This window comes from Monodelphis domestica, chromosome 3, assembly GCF_027887165.1.
Source record: "Monodelphis domestica isolate mMonDom1 chromosome 3, mMonDom1.pri, whole genome shotgun sequence".
NCBI lineage: Eukaryota > Metazoa > Chordata > Mammalia > Didelphimorphia > Didelphidae > Monodelphis > Monodelphis domestica.
This window is the reverse complement of record NC_077229.1, coordinates 241,868,018-241,882,391: the sequence shown is the minus strand read 5'-3', so window position 1 is coordinate 241,882,391 and position 14,374 is coordinate 241,868,018. Positions and strand designations below refer to the sequence as shown.

At 36.2% G+C, this 14,374-nt stretch overlaps 1 protein-coding gene across 4 annotated transcripts in view; it reads right to left on the bottom strand.

Annotated features, from left to right (window-relative positions):
- Positions 1 to 14,374, bottom strand: part of RTTN (rotatin) — a 266,106-nt gene that overhangs the window by 152,645 nt on the left and 99,087 nt on the right. For all 4 annotated transcript variants that reach the window (XM_007487781.3, XM_056823598.1, XM_056823599.1 and 1 more), the window contains one exon: positions 7,171 to 7,239. In XM_007487781.3, coding sequence (XP_007487843.1) covers positions 7,171 to 7,239 — 69 coding nt within the window. The remainder of the gene's footprint in view (positions 1 to 7,170; positions 7,240 to 14,374) is intronic.

Below are 14,374 nucleotides of genomic sequence, written 5' to 3'. Positions count from 1 at the left end.
CATATTACATGGTTCTTAAAGTCATAATTCAAGAGCAGAATAAAAATTAAAACCTAAACTTTTTGAAATTCAAACTAGCCATTTATTCATAACATGGTTCACTCAATTATTTAGAGGCTAAATAATTATGAAAATTTGTTATTTTGTTCCAATACTGCCCAAGCCTACTCTGATTATCTTTTTTGAACTATTTCATTCTTCATTAATATGTCTATCAGAATATAAGCAATCAGTTTTGCTGCTTATTAAATTTTCACCAAATTAGGAATAAAAAGAGGATAGAATGAAATTTTGAAATTACCTGTAAATTTTAATTTATATGTACTTTTGTTGCCTCTTTTAAGCATAAAAGAATTTATATTGCAACTTGATGTTAAAAAATATTGTTGAAAATATATCTAATTTCCAAGAACTTCCCATTTGTCAGAAACTGCAACCAAAAAAACTGAAAAAGCCAATCATCTCATAGTTTAGGCCTGTAGCTTGCACCATATAATAAACTCAAAACAGATATACTTTATGCATGTTCTGAGGAATTTTTCAGCCTGAGTTCCTGTAGAGCAACAGGAGAATCTCCTCAATCAGAGATCTACTGACTGGGGGGTCAAATAATTTGAATAGCCAAACTGAAAAGAAAGTACAATTGTGAACATAAGATGACTTCTCATTGATAACACCTTTAGTTTCACAGAGTTCGGATTTGTTTTTTATAAGGGTCCAGGCCTGCTTAGAGTCTACATCCAATTAGGAGCATTCTGCAGGAACTTGAGATATGTAAGTGACAATTTTCACAAGGAGAGTAGGTAAAGAAGGGGAGAGGAGATATCCATGAACAAGGATGGATGTGATGTCACAGGAGAAAAAGGAATGTTCTTGAGAGATATTGTGAAATTATAAAAGACTAGACTTAACAATTAATTGGATTTAGAGATTGAGAATCAGTGAGATGTTAAAGATGACACCTAGGTTGCAAGTTTGATCTGGAAGATGGCAGTACCCTTGACAGTAATAGGGAAGTTAGAAAGAGGGGATGATTTTGGAAAAAAGATAAGTTCAGTTTTAGTCATTGAATTTAAGATGTCTAATGGCTCATTCTCTTATAGAAGTCTTGTGTCCCCACAAATAAGCATTTATATAGAGCTTACTATGTGCCAGGCTCTGTGCTAAGAGCTTTACAAATTGCTCATTCGATCCTCACAATAACCCTGAGAGGTAAGTGTTATCATACCCATTTTAAAACTAAAGAAATTGATGCAAACAAGGATTAAATGACTTGTCCCAGGTCACACAGTTTGTAAATGTCTAAAACTGGATTTGAGCTCATGTTTTCCTGATTAGGTCCAGTGCTCTATTCATGGTGCCACCTAGCTGCCTCAGATGATAGATAATTGAAGATATGAAACTAGAGGTCAAGAAAAAAGGTTGGAACTGGTCAAGTAAATATAGTTAGTTATCTGCATTAAAGGATCACTGAAACCATGAGAGCTGAGGAGATGAAAAGACAAGACTTCTGGGGAATACTCACAGTCAGCAGGCTTGAGTTGAATAAAGATATAGCAAAGGACACTGAAGGCACATTTGGACAAACAGGTAGAGAACCAGGAAAAAAAGTGTCAGGAAAACACAGAGAGAAGATAATTTCGTGGAAAAGAGGGCAATCAAAAGTTCCAAAATGCTAAAAGGAGGTCAAAAAGATAAGAATTCAGAAAAAGTCATTTATTTCACAATTAAAAGATTATTAGTGACCTAGGAGAAAGCCGTTTTGGATGAATAAGGTCAGTAGCAGAATGCAAAGAGTTAAGAAAAAAGTCCTATACTGAAGTCAGGGAGATATGTTTCAATCCCACCTCTGATACAAACTATGTGGCCTGAGCACATTGCTTTAGCTCTCTAGGCCTGAGTTTCCACATCCGTAAAATGAGAAGTTAAGCTAGGCTGCCCCTAAGCTCCTATCAAGTTCTAAGTGTAGGATCTAAGTCTAGCATGTTCTAGGCATGGATACAAATCAGTACAAAGTACAAAATGCCTTATATGCAATAAGAAGGCAAGTTTGGCTGGACCTTCATGTTCCTGATGGGGTATAATGTATTGTGTGTGTGTGTGTGTGTGTGTGTGTGTGTGTGTGTGTGTGTGTGTGTGTGTGTGTGTGTGGCTAGAAAATATAGGTTGGGCCCAGGTTATGAAGGGATTTAAATGCTAAGGAGAGAAGTTTGTATCTGATTCTAGAAGTAATGGGGAGTTACTAGAGATTAATGAAATGAATCAGACTGGCACTTTGGGGAAATTACTTTGAAAACACTATACGGAAATGGAATGGAGGGAATAGACTAAAGGCTGAGAAACCACGTAAGAGTCTTTTGCAAAGGTCCACATAAGAGGTTATCAAGACCTGAGAACTAGGATGGAAGTTAGGTGGAGAGGAGATGGATGTGAGAATTATTGTGGCATATGGGTGGAAGATATGGTAACAGATTTGATATATGGAATGAGAGAGAATAAGAAACTAAAGATGAAGAATAGTGAGTGCCCTCAAGAAAAATTAAGCAGACTGTTTAGGAAAACACAACAAATTTTGTTTTAGATGTTTGAATCCCTTAAATGCCTAAAGAAGAATTTTTAAATGTGAACTAGACTCATGAGACATTACGGCTTGATGAAACAACTCCTTTCTCCTCTTTCTCAGGAGTGGAGATAACTCTCCCCAATATCCCAAGTGATGAATGCCTGCTAATATTATTGTTCCAGGATAGCTTCATTTTACTCAGACTTGACTTTCTGTACTTCTCTTCCTTGCCAACTATCTTACCACTCACCCCTATTTACTCTATCTCTGTGTATGTATCTGGAAATCATCAGTAAACAACTTCAGAACTTAGCTACAGCTATCTATGCATTACTTTCCTTCATATATTCTACAGTCTAGTCAAATGCCTTCTTTCTGTAAACTAAGTATAACATGCCAACTCAATGCCTTTGTACATGTGGTCTCCATGGCAGTAATATATGCTTTCTTTACCTATGCATCCAAGAATTCCTAGCTTCCTTCAAAGCAAATGCCACATGTTATATGAGGTCTTTCCTGATTCCCCAGGCTGCTAGTACTCTTATCACCACCAAAATTACCTTTTATCTGAATAAATATTAATAAATATTTTTCAAAATTACCTTTTATCTTTTATTTTGACTCTATTGAACATGATGCCACACACCAGCTTACTCCCTGTTGTTATTCTCTGCTCTGCTTTCCAGTTAATGTGCTGTCTTCCTCCATTAGATTATAGCTCCTTGAGGGTATGGACTATCTTTATTTATATTCCTAGCACTTAGTACAGTACCTGGCACATAGTTGCTTAATAAACTTTTACTGAATTGAATTTAATTGAATTACCTATTTTGCTTCTACCTACATATGTACATGTTATCTCTCATGATAGCATATTAACCACAGAAACTTTTCTTTCTAACTGTCTAACATGAAGCATGACTGGCACACAATCTTTAATATATACTTGTTCATCGATTCTTTGATCTATTACTCTAAAAGGAATTTTCTCTGAAATATTTCCTATAAAATGGACATGCATCTATTGAAAAGGAACCCATTACCTTTTTTGGGGAGAGAACTCATTACTTTCTAAGGCAGCACATTTCACTTTCTGGACAGCTGTATTCCTTATGACTTAGAACTCCCTTATGACTTATGACTTAGAACACTGGTTAAGTTCCTCCTAAAGTCTCCACTCTGCAAAGAAGTCCAACTTAGCCTTCATTTCCTTCCCAGTCCTATTACTGGCTTTCAGATTCTAAATCATGTGATACCATACTGAAGCTTTCTTCTTTGCCAGGATGTCATTAACCTGAAATATCATTCACTCCTGTGGCCTTCTGGATTATGTTGGTGAAGGCATGGCATCCATGCCCTGGTATGACAGAAGGGGCTGCTCTCCTCCCTATATCCACAGTGCCTGGCAATAATGTTCATATGCTCCACCCCTCTACCCAGCAGCCCAATGCAAGCACTTCCTTCCTCTTCTGTCAGGGGCAATGCAGGGAGCTCACAGGCAACTTAAAGGTGCAGTTAGGGCATGTGATCTCTAAAAGGTTTGCCAATACTGACCTAGAACAGCTCTCTGAAAGGCAAACCACCTCCAACTAATGAGTTCCTCCTGGAGCCTCCATTTTGCGAAATGACTCAGGCTAATATTACTTCAAGCTCTTCCTAACCCTCCTGTTCCTGGCTTCAGAATTCTATCTCGATCCCCTCCTCTCTCCATTTTCTGTTCCTTTTATGAATTGTCATCTCCCATTATAATTTAAATCTCTACAGCACAAGCACTTTCTTTTTTGCTTACATCTATGTATCACCAGCACTTAGAATATTCACACACTTAATAGAAGTTTCTTTCTTTCTTTCTTTCTTGGGAAATTTTTCCTAAAGAAGCCTAAATTTCCCTTTCTATATTTCCAATCAATATTCAAAGTTTTGTCTTCTGTAGTCAAGTCTAATCCCTGGGTCTACAAGATAGCCTTTCAAATATTTAAATTTAGTTACTAAGTCTTTTCTTCTCGAAATTAGATATCCCCAGTTTCTTATACCAATCCCACGTCTTGAATTCCATTTTTCTTTTTTTCCTGATTATCTTCAGCAAGTATTCATATCTTGAATATATATCCCAGATTTTAAAACAAAACAAAACAAAACCAAAGCCCTCTATTCTTTACCTCTGACCAAGTCAAATGACTTCCTATCCCATATCAGAGAACAATCAACTACCACAAGTACAGTAGAGCCCTGTAACCTCAGAGTATATGTTCCAAGACCCATCATGAATGACTGAAAAAACAGATATAATTGAATACCTGCTGATCCCACTTAAAATGTAATTTATTTGTACATAAATATTTATAATGAAATTTAATTGATTAACATATAGTAAGACATTAACAACATTGAATATAATAATAAAGTATGTTGTACAATGTTATACGGAACTGTATTCTTTTAGGGTATTCAGAGAAGGTTAGCAACTCTGGAATGAGGGCTAACTGCTCATCCACCTTTGGTGTCCACCTGGCACTCAGCTCTCACCTGTGGCTCCAAGAAATTGTAGCATGCACAGCAGAAACACCCTAGTAAACCATCTAGGTAGATGGACTAAACCAAACTGAGGAAAACCAATGGGCCACAAACAGTTGGTTAGTTAGTGGGGTGTCTATCCCCAAGCATGTGAAAACTTCCCCCAATAGGATGGGCAGACTAGAACAATTTATTCCAAAGTCTATGAAAGTAGCTGAAGCAGACAATGTGGAGAGCTTAGAGCTTGATCAGATATCAAAAATGCCAAAATCATCTACTGCATCCTGGGCCATCACCAGTCATCCTAACTTTCTGGCTTGTCATTGGACTTTAAGGACTTTAGAAGATAGAGTGAATCTGATGACCATGTAACTCTGTCTCAAAGCCATTTTTTTTCCTATGGTTAACCCAGGGTAAATGAACCAGTGGACAATTAATCAGAGGATACAGGAGACCTATTGTATTGTCTTTTCTTCTGACTATTATTGGATAACCTCTTTCCTGAAAGTACTCATAAATCCAAATCATCATTCCTTAGGGCAAAAAGGAGAAGTTTTCTACATAGGGGGTATATGTCTTCTCTCCATAGGAAGTGTCTTATTTATGACCTAACTTTTGATGATCAGTAGTCTTCCTTTCCTTCCTCCACCATCTATCCTCCTAGAAGAGATTATGATTGTTCTTACCTCTTCAAAACTTTTTCTCAAAGATCTTACTTCATTACTTTAGAAAACATTTCATTTTCCCTAGCTGTTACTTTGTTCTAGCATAATTCAAACTATTATACAGTCTTTGTAAGTCACCTTCCAAAAAACTAAATATTAAAAGAATGCCTGTCAACTGAGGAATGGTTGAAAAAATTATAGTATATGAATGTGATAAAATACTATTGTGCTTCAGAAAATAATGAAATGATTGATGTCAGAAAAAACTAATTTGACCCATATGAACCAAGTGAAGTCAGAACAATTCATACAGTTACAATAACATTGTAAAAACAAAACATTTGAGACTTAAGAACTTTAATCAATGCAATGACAAACCCTGATTCTACAGGACCAACGATGAAGAAGCTAACCACTTCTTAATAGAGAGGTGATAGCGTGAGTGACAGTGCTAAAGTAAAATCAATATAACTTGCAATTAATTGGATGTGTCTAAGACAGAAGGGAGGCAGAAGAATCGAAGATGCCTCCAAAGTTATAAGCCTGGTTAACTAGAAGATTCCCAATGTTTTTTCCTCAACTAATTCCTAGGATTAGAATGTCCTCCTCCATTTTACAAATGATAGTAATAGTATGAAGGAAATCCATAAGGACATGACCAGAATGGCCTGGAAGATCATAAGACATTAAGATTAGTTGAAGAAAATAGGTATAGTCAGTCAGAAAAAGAAAAGAATCGATAGCCAACTTGAAGTATTTGAACGACTGCCTATTATATAGAAGGGAGATTTGCCTTGCTCTTCTTGATTCTAAAGAGCAAGTCTAGGAGCAGAACATGTAAAGCTAGATTTGGGCTCAATATTTTTTAAAAATTTTAACAGAATAATATGGAAATGTGTTTTGTGTGATAATACATGTATAAACCAAACTGAATTGCTTGCCAACTCTGGAAGGGGAAGGAGGGGAAGAAGGAAGGAAGACAATTTATATCAGAAAACTTCAGAAAACTTATATGGAAACTTGTTATTACATGTAATTGGTAAAAATAAATAAATTTTTAAAATTTCTTAAGAATCAGGACTATCTAAAAATAGAATGGACTGCCTCAGAAGGTATTGGAATCTCTCTCTTTAGAAGTCTTCAAGTCAAGGCTGGAGGAAGACATCTTAGTAATGCTGTAAATTAGGTTCCTCTTCAGGTGCTAAAAGAACAAGGTGGCCATTGAGCTACCTCGTACTTCTGAGATTGTGTGATTCTTTGAAGTACCTTCCCTTTCTTCAAGGCCTAAATTTAGTGCCACTTTCTCCATAAAATTTGTTTTAATGTTGAAAGTGATCTCTCCCACACCAAATTTCTCAGCAAGATAAACAATTATAAAAAATTCATATTTAATTTTTCCCTAATAAAATCATGTAAAAAAGTCCTTACCGCCTAATCACTGACACTGGTAAGCTAAAGGTTGGAGTTACAGTTGATATACTGGATATATTATCTGACCTGTTTCAAATGGAGAAATGAAAAACAAAGGAAATATTAAATACAATGTTGTATAATGTATTTTTTCAAAGCATCATCAGCATAAATTATATCATCTTGAGATAACTTGAGTATTTTATAATTTAGGGAAATAGATACCCAAAATAGCATGGCTTAGAATTATATAAGCTAAACATTCTGTCTTATTTTTCCTCTATTATTTCCTCTAATTTATGTAAATTATGTTTCCTCTAAAATAAGTGCATGTAGTAAAAATTCATTAAAAAATGTCTAGTTAGTAAGACTCATTAATACTATTGGCATTAAAATATTGTTATCAAATTAAATAACTTTCAAAATATTTTAGTATGAACAATTAAATTTTAAAATCATCACACAAACAAAGGATACTCAATCCCATGAGCAATTAATAAACATATTATTTTTATTTTTTTAAAAAAGGAAATAACATTAATAATGCTATCATTGCTACAAATATCTTAAATTTGAGTAGTCCTTTCCAAAGTCCTTTTGCTTACATAATACTAGTTAATTAACACAACAACTTTATGAAGGAAACCTGGTGCATTTCCCTGAAAGGTGAGTAAATAATGGCTCTTAAATGTTAAAATGATTTACTAGGGCACATTCTAGTGAGGAAAAAAGTTAAGTCAAGAAATTAAGTCTTCTTACTTTTAGACTAATGAATGTTTGTTGCCACACTTCCCTTTTCAAGTTCTCTGTACTTCCAGTAAAATAATACTGTTTTATTCACAAAAATCCAAGGATTCAACTAAAGGCATCATTTTTTCTTTTATCTACCTCCACTAAAGTCTTCTTCTGATGCCTAACCACATTGTGAAGGTGAATCTGAATGTCTTGAGTCTAGACAAACAAAGTATGAGCTCTGAGAACTTTATTAAGATGTAAGAAGTTTTAAAATCACTTCCACTGATGGATTATGTTTAACCTAGGAGGAAGCTAGCTATCCTCATTACCAGATTGGCTATATGGTGATGAATTTTTTGATGGTAATAATAATAGACAGATATCTATATCAGGTGAAGTAGTATTTATACCAGTGAGAACATCAGGTCAGACTAAATCTTGACTAGTCTAAAAATTGTACAGTATATGTAAGAAATCCATCTTTAAGAAGAGACTCTATTTTTTTTTTAATCCTTACCTTCCATCTTAGATATATTGGTTCTGTCGAGAAATATTTGTTAATTAAGAGTTCATTAGGAAATAGGGTTAAGTAGCATAATATATTTATAAAGACATAAGAGAGATTAATAAATTGGGTTTCTTTAAATCTGAATGGAAGCTCAAGGATGATTGATGGGAGAACTTTTTCCAAGAGCTTTGAGAAAGGTAGTTGATCTCTTGGGGCTGACCCTGTTCAAGGAAGGTGGTCCAAAGAGCAGTCTGTGAGATTGGAAAATCTCAATAAATTTACATTCTGAGAATAATCCATTTTATCTGGCCATAGCAGAGAAGGAGTTTGTTGGGTGCAGTCCTCATGACTGCTCCAATAGGTTGAATCTCTGACCAACTGGAAATTACATCTGAGCAGCAGGGAAGAGAAACCTGATTTATTCTTCTTTTTATAAGGTTATAATTAGAATAGGATAGATAGATAAAATTTGGGGGTTTTTTATATAGACTAGGAAGAGAGGTTAGCTTCAACTCAGTTGAAGGTGAAGACGGTCTTTGCAAATCAGATTTGTTGTTTAGTTATAATAAGATTTTATTAGCAAAGGTATCTACATAATTATAAGAACTATCTTTCTATCTGCTTTCCTTTTACTATCCCTTCTTCTAAAAATTTTATGCCAACAATAAATATTGTTTAAAAAAAATTTATAAAACTGGCCTGAGCCGGAATTCTTTAGGTACTGTTTAGAGAAGCCATCTTTCTCAACAGTCATACAACAGCCTATCCACTTAGGTCACAGGTATTTGAAGTACCTATACCAATACCAATAATGTATAAGGATCAATAATCCTTATAACAGTTCCAAGGCAGAAAAGTAAGAGACCATATTTTTAAATTATTAGGTTCAATCCCAGAGAATAATATTGCTAAGAATAAATGTTCATTGCTAGTTAATAAGAATTTCTTTCAGCTTACCAGTTACTAATTAATTGTACCTCAGAATATGCTTCCCCAATGGAATGAAAGTACTAAGGTATTTCCTAGCATGGTCACAACCAGTATCTGGGCAAGGATCTTTAATATCAACAAGAGTAAATTCAATAGCAACATCAATAAGTACTTACTAAACATCTACCATGTTCAAGCAACTATGGTCTAAATAAAGATGAATAAGACATGTGAGTTTAATTCTGCTAATTAATCATTATCCTAAGTCTTAATAGATTTTTTCTTCAAAGTTTACTCTATTTGTAAAAACACATTTAGATGAAATATAAAAGCATACAATTAGTACTGAAAAGTTTATGATTTATTTTCAGCCCTGACTATCCCCTATCCCTGATCCAAGATATGTTAAGATTGTTAATTGATTCCTACCCTATGTTAGTATGTTAGTGTTTTAAAATTTACATTATGTGCATGTCTGTTTACTATACAATCATTACATATGATACACACATATACATTGCTTATATACATGAGTTCTGCTTTGGAGTCAACCAGACAGAAAAGATTGTTTAATTCTTTCCTCCCTATTTGAGTCTTACAAGAACTTTATTTACAAGTATATACATTTTTCATTATCACGGAACTTGCTTATCTACAACAAGGTCCCTAAATCATGTGATTTATGGTTATGTTCTAAATATGTTGTGTGGCATGTACATACTTCTTGCAGGTGGATCCTCTTCCCATGTTGACTGATGTATCTCTCTTCTATTTTTCTATTCCAGGTTGCATGTGTTGCATGCAAGTCCTTAATGTGAAGTTAATATGTACAGCACTTCATCTTTCGTGACATTTCTTAGAAGTTCTTTTTTCCTACATAGTTCCTAGGATACAGTTCCCTTCTCTGTTCCTTTTGTCCATTAGTCTCTGATGTCCTGGAAGGATTCTTCTGGTCCTGATGTCTTTGTCTTTATAGGAAACATGCTTAACTGTAGTCTCACCTTGCTTGTAGTCTTCTTTCTCCTTGTACTGGAACATGCATGTATGTAAGATTTGTTGTTATTGTATGAGTGTATGTAAGATTGATTGATTGTATCTGTGTAAGTAAGATGTGTGTGAAGTTTTCCTTGGATGCATTAAGATTTTTCTTTTTGAATGTTTGTAATATTTTCCTTGTCTTAGGGAGTATGAGTGAGAAAGGGATGGAGAGTTAGACAGATATAGAGGGAGATTAATGGATTTTTCTGTTTCCTTCTGGTTTGTAATCTGTCATCATTCATGTTTCAGTATCACTTTGTTTGGAGCTGTACATATCTAATGTTTCCTCATTTCAGTCAATTTCTCTCTGGGTTTGTACCTTGTGTGTGGTCTGGGGCATTTTCTGATTCACTTTCCTCTGAACTAGTTGGGGCAAAATGAGGTTTTTCATGTGAAGCATGGTATTAAGTTTATGTCTTTGTCCCTCTCTTTTCCAGCAACTTGGACAATGTCTGTCTTCCCTTGGCAATGGTTTTTTGAGGGTAGTCTTTCCTCTTGGGAAGCAATCTGCAATGTTTTTTCTCAACTCAACAGACAGGGCTTCTCCTTCTCTGGGGTCTTGGGTTGCCTCATTCAGCTGCCTGGGGTTGGATGTTGTATTCATCTGGCTTTACTCAGTCTGTCCTTATAGCTACAAGCTGTATTCTTTCAGATCCCTCATTCCTGTGTGTATGTGGTTGCTGGCCAGTATCTCAGTGGGGTACCATCCCTCTCTTCCTTCCCACGAGAAGAACTTGTTCTAGATGGAGGATGAGGGGATTTGGTGACTTTTGTAGTTTCTCTTTGTATTCCCCTGGATGAATTGTATAGAGGGCCACTTGGATTGTTAGAGGTGACTGCAGGGATGTTGTTTGGAAGATCTCAGTTAGAAGTGAACTTACTAGGTACATCAGGCTGCAGCATCAGAAATGTTAAGGATTTGTGATATTGTCTCTTTCTGGCCTCTGGCCTAGACCTGGCTTTTCCTTTTCTAGCTAAGTATCTTAGTCCTTTTCTCCTTTGTGTGCCTTAGAACTTCTCAGATGGTATTAGACTGCTATGATTTTCTTTGCTGACAACATGGGTTCTCCCACAGTTTCTCTTTCCCAGTTCAAGCCTATAGTCTCTAGTTGACTTCCCCTGGTTCTCAGATCATTGGAACAGTGTCATGAAGATATCATATTATTTCTAGACAAGGCCTTTTTTAAACTTTGCCCTCCTTATATTTGTATAAGGTGAAATTGTGCAGCTGTGCTACAGTGGCATCTTTAGCATTGTTTTCCTTTAGCGCTTGAGGAATGAAGAGGTAAATGATCATTCTTGTCCCTTTTTGGTCACTCTTGACTTGTTGCTTAAGTATGATGAAATATCAGTGACAGTGATTTGAAATCATACGTATAGTCTCTTCATCTGCACTGGCTTATTCTCAATATCTGAAAAGGCAGTTGATTCAATGGAGGTCTAAGGAATTCTCTTAATCTTGGCAGCCAAGGTTTGTTAATCATGGACTCTGGGGTTGCAGTTACTGGCATAGGCTTCTCTGACATGCTTTTAGTCTTGTTCCCCAACTCTTATCCACACATAATGTTCTTGATTGTGATGGATTTGTAGAACTGGTACCATCGTGTTCAGTAATGCTATGTTCCCCAAGGCTTGAACTAACTCTTGCCCAGTAATCTGCTTTAGACCCATGTCTTCTGTTTGTGAATCTGGTTCCCCTTCTGTTAAATATTGATTCTCTGCCTCTTCTTGTGAAGTTTTAGTGATTTGGTTATCCCCTTGTAAGTTTCAGCTTTGGAGTTGGCCTTAGAGAAAGTGTGACAGGCAATGGAATGTTGGTGAGAGGCAGGGTCTGCATTTTGGCTTGTAGAATGTTCACTGTCAGAGCTACCCAGAGAGTGTATGGCTGTTTGCTGTGGTTCATATCTCCCTCTCCCATCTCCCTAGAGTTTGAGGAAGTTGCTTAGCTTGTCTTTTTTATTTGGATTCTGAACAATGCTATCCCCTTCCCCATTTTCCCTTCCCATGATTTCTTGTGATGGTTTGGGATCATTATTTGATTCTGTATTGTTATCTGAGTGTTGGAAATCAGCTCTTGCTTTGGGAAAGAAGTCTTTTGCTCTAGGATCTAAATTGGACTTATGTTCATTCTTCTTTGGTGCACCTCAGCATGTGGGGGTATGGATATTTGTGTATTAGGATCTGCTCCTCTGGAATTTTCTTGGACTGTCTCCTTCTTTTTGCTTGTTCCCATCCCTCTGGGGTTTGGAGAATCAGTGCAAGGTTTGGTTTTTGTCAAGTCTCTGTTGTGATGTTGGATTAGACTGGAAGATTTGTTAGGAACCCCTATGCTTTTTGGTTTTAATCCATATTTGCATATCAGGAAATTTCAGATACTTCTTGATTTCTTCTTTATTCTTCCCATTACTCCCTTCTGTGCCTCATGTTTCAAATATCTTGTTCTTCATGTCTAATATGTATTTTTGTAACTCCCTCTCCATCTATTCTATTTCCCTCTGTTTTAAGTTCTTCTCTCCTTTGTCTCCATCTCCAGACTCTATTTCTCCCACCAAAAATTATTTTAGTGTCTTCCCTGGAGTGACAGCCCCTGTTTTCCATCCCTGCACTCTCTTTGCATTAAATGTGGCTTCCTTCTGGCTTCATACTGTGTATTGGGCTCCCTTAGGCAGAACAGCTGAATATTTGGGCTTTGTCCCCTCACTAATCATTCTTTGCATTTTCTTGAGATCTGGGACATTGTTCCTTGTTAATTGGCAGCACTTTGGCTTGCCTGGATTATAACATGCTTGTTCCCTGTTATTATTTCTGTTTAGGTTGTAGAGGTTGTTATATTGTGGTTTCTTATTGTAATTTTGTTCATATCAGGACTTCATTGGACAAAATTTGACTTTATGTCCATCCTTTGGCATAGGAAGCATTTCCTAGTGTCCTCTTGCCCTCTTGGTTGATATTGGGGTCTTTGTTGTGGGAAGGTCCTAATAGTAGCTAAATTCTTGACCTCTATTTCCTTTTGTCTTAAAGTCTCTTTTGATTCTTATAGTTTTTGCTTTAGGTCTTCCTTTTCTTTTTGCTGCTCTGTGTGCGTATTGTGCAGATAGAAGGCTGATTCCCTCAATTCCTGTATTGATAGTGACTCATATTGTTGACAGAAATGCCTATAGAAGTTTCTAAGTGTTGCCTTACATCCCTTTAGGAACTGCCTCTTCAACATGTTTGAATGACTTCCTGACTTTCTTGTGGGAATCCTAAAATTGCTTCTGCATTCTCCATTAACCTGTCCAGATAGACTGAAGGATGCTCTTTTTGTTCCTGCCTAAGCCTCTCAAATTTCTCCCATGCATTTGGTTGAATGCAGAAGGATTTTATTGCTTCTAAGAGGTCCTCACACACTTTTCTTAGATAAGTGATGTTTTTGTGGCCTGGAAAATTCAACATCTGCATGAAATTCCAGCCAGCTGGTCAGGTTCTCATCCTCTCTCATCTTCCTTAGAAATTGAGCTGGGGACTAAAAAGTTCACTGAGCAAAATCTCTATGTCCTCAAAGCTAGGCTCAAAGAGTTTGAATGCCCGTTTCAATTCACGCAAACACTTGTAAGGCTTGGTGCAGAATTGGGATATTCTTTTTTTCAGGGCTTCAAAGTCTTGTGCACTGAAAGATGTGTGGACTTTCATATGTAAAATTCCTGAAACCTATGTGAATTTAGCAAAGTCCCTAAGAGGCATGATCTTTTGTGCCTTTGCAGTTCCCTCGGGTTGCATTGTTTCTGTGTTTGTTCACCATTATCTTTTCAGTACAAATTCCTACAGTTCAAAGCTGTTGTTGTTACTGTCTCAGTGTTCTTGTTCTTGTCTTTGTTATTATTACTGTCAGTATTAGTCCCTGTCACAAGTTCTTTCCCCATTCCCAGTTTCTCTTATCTTAGCCATGAAGACTGTAAAGGATGCCATCTGTGAGAACACTTTGTCCAGTCTTTTATCTAAGTTGTTGATGTCCTTTCCCAAGATCATCTT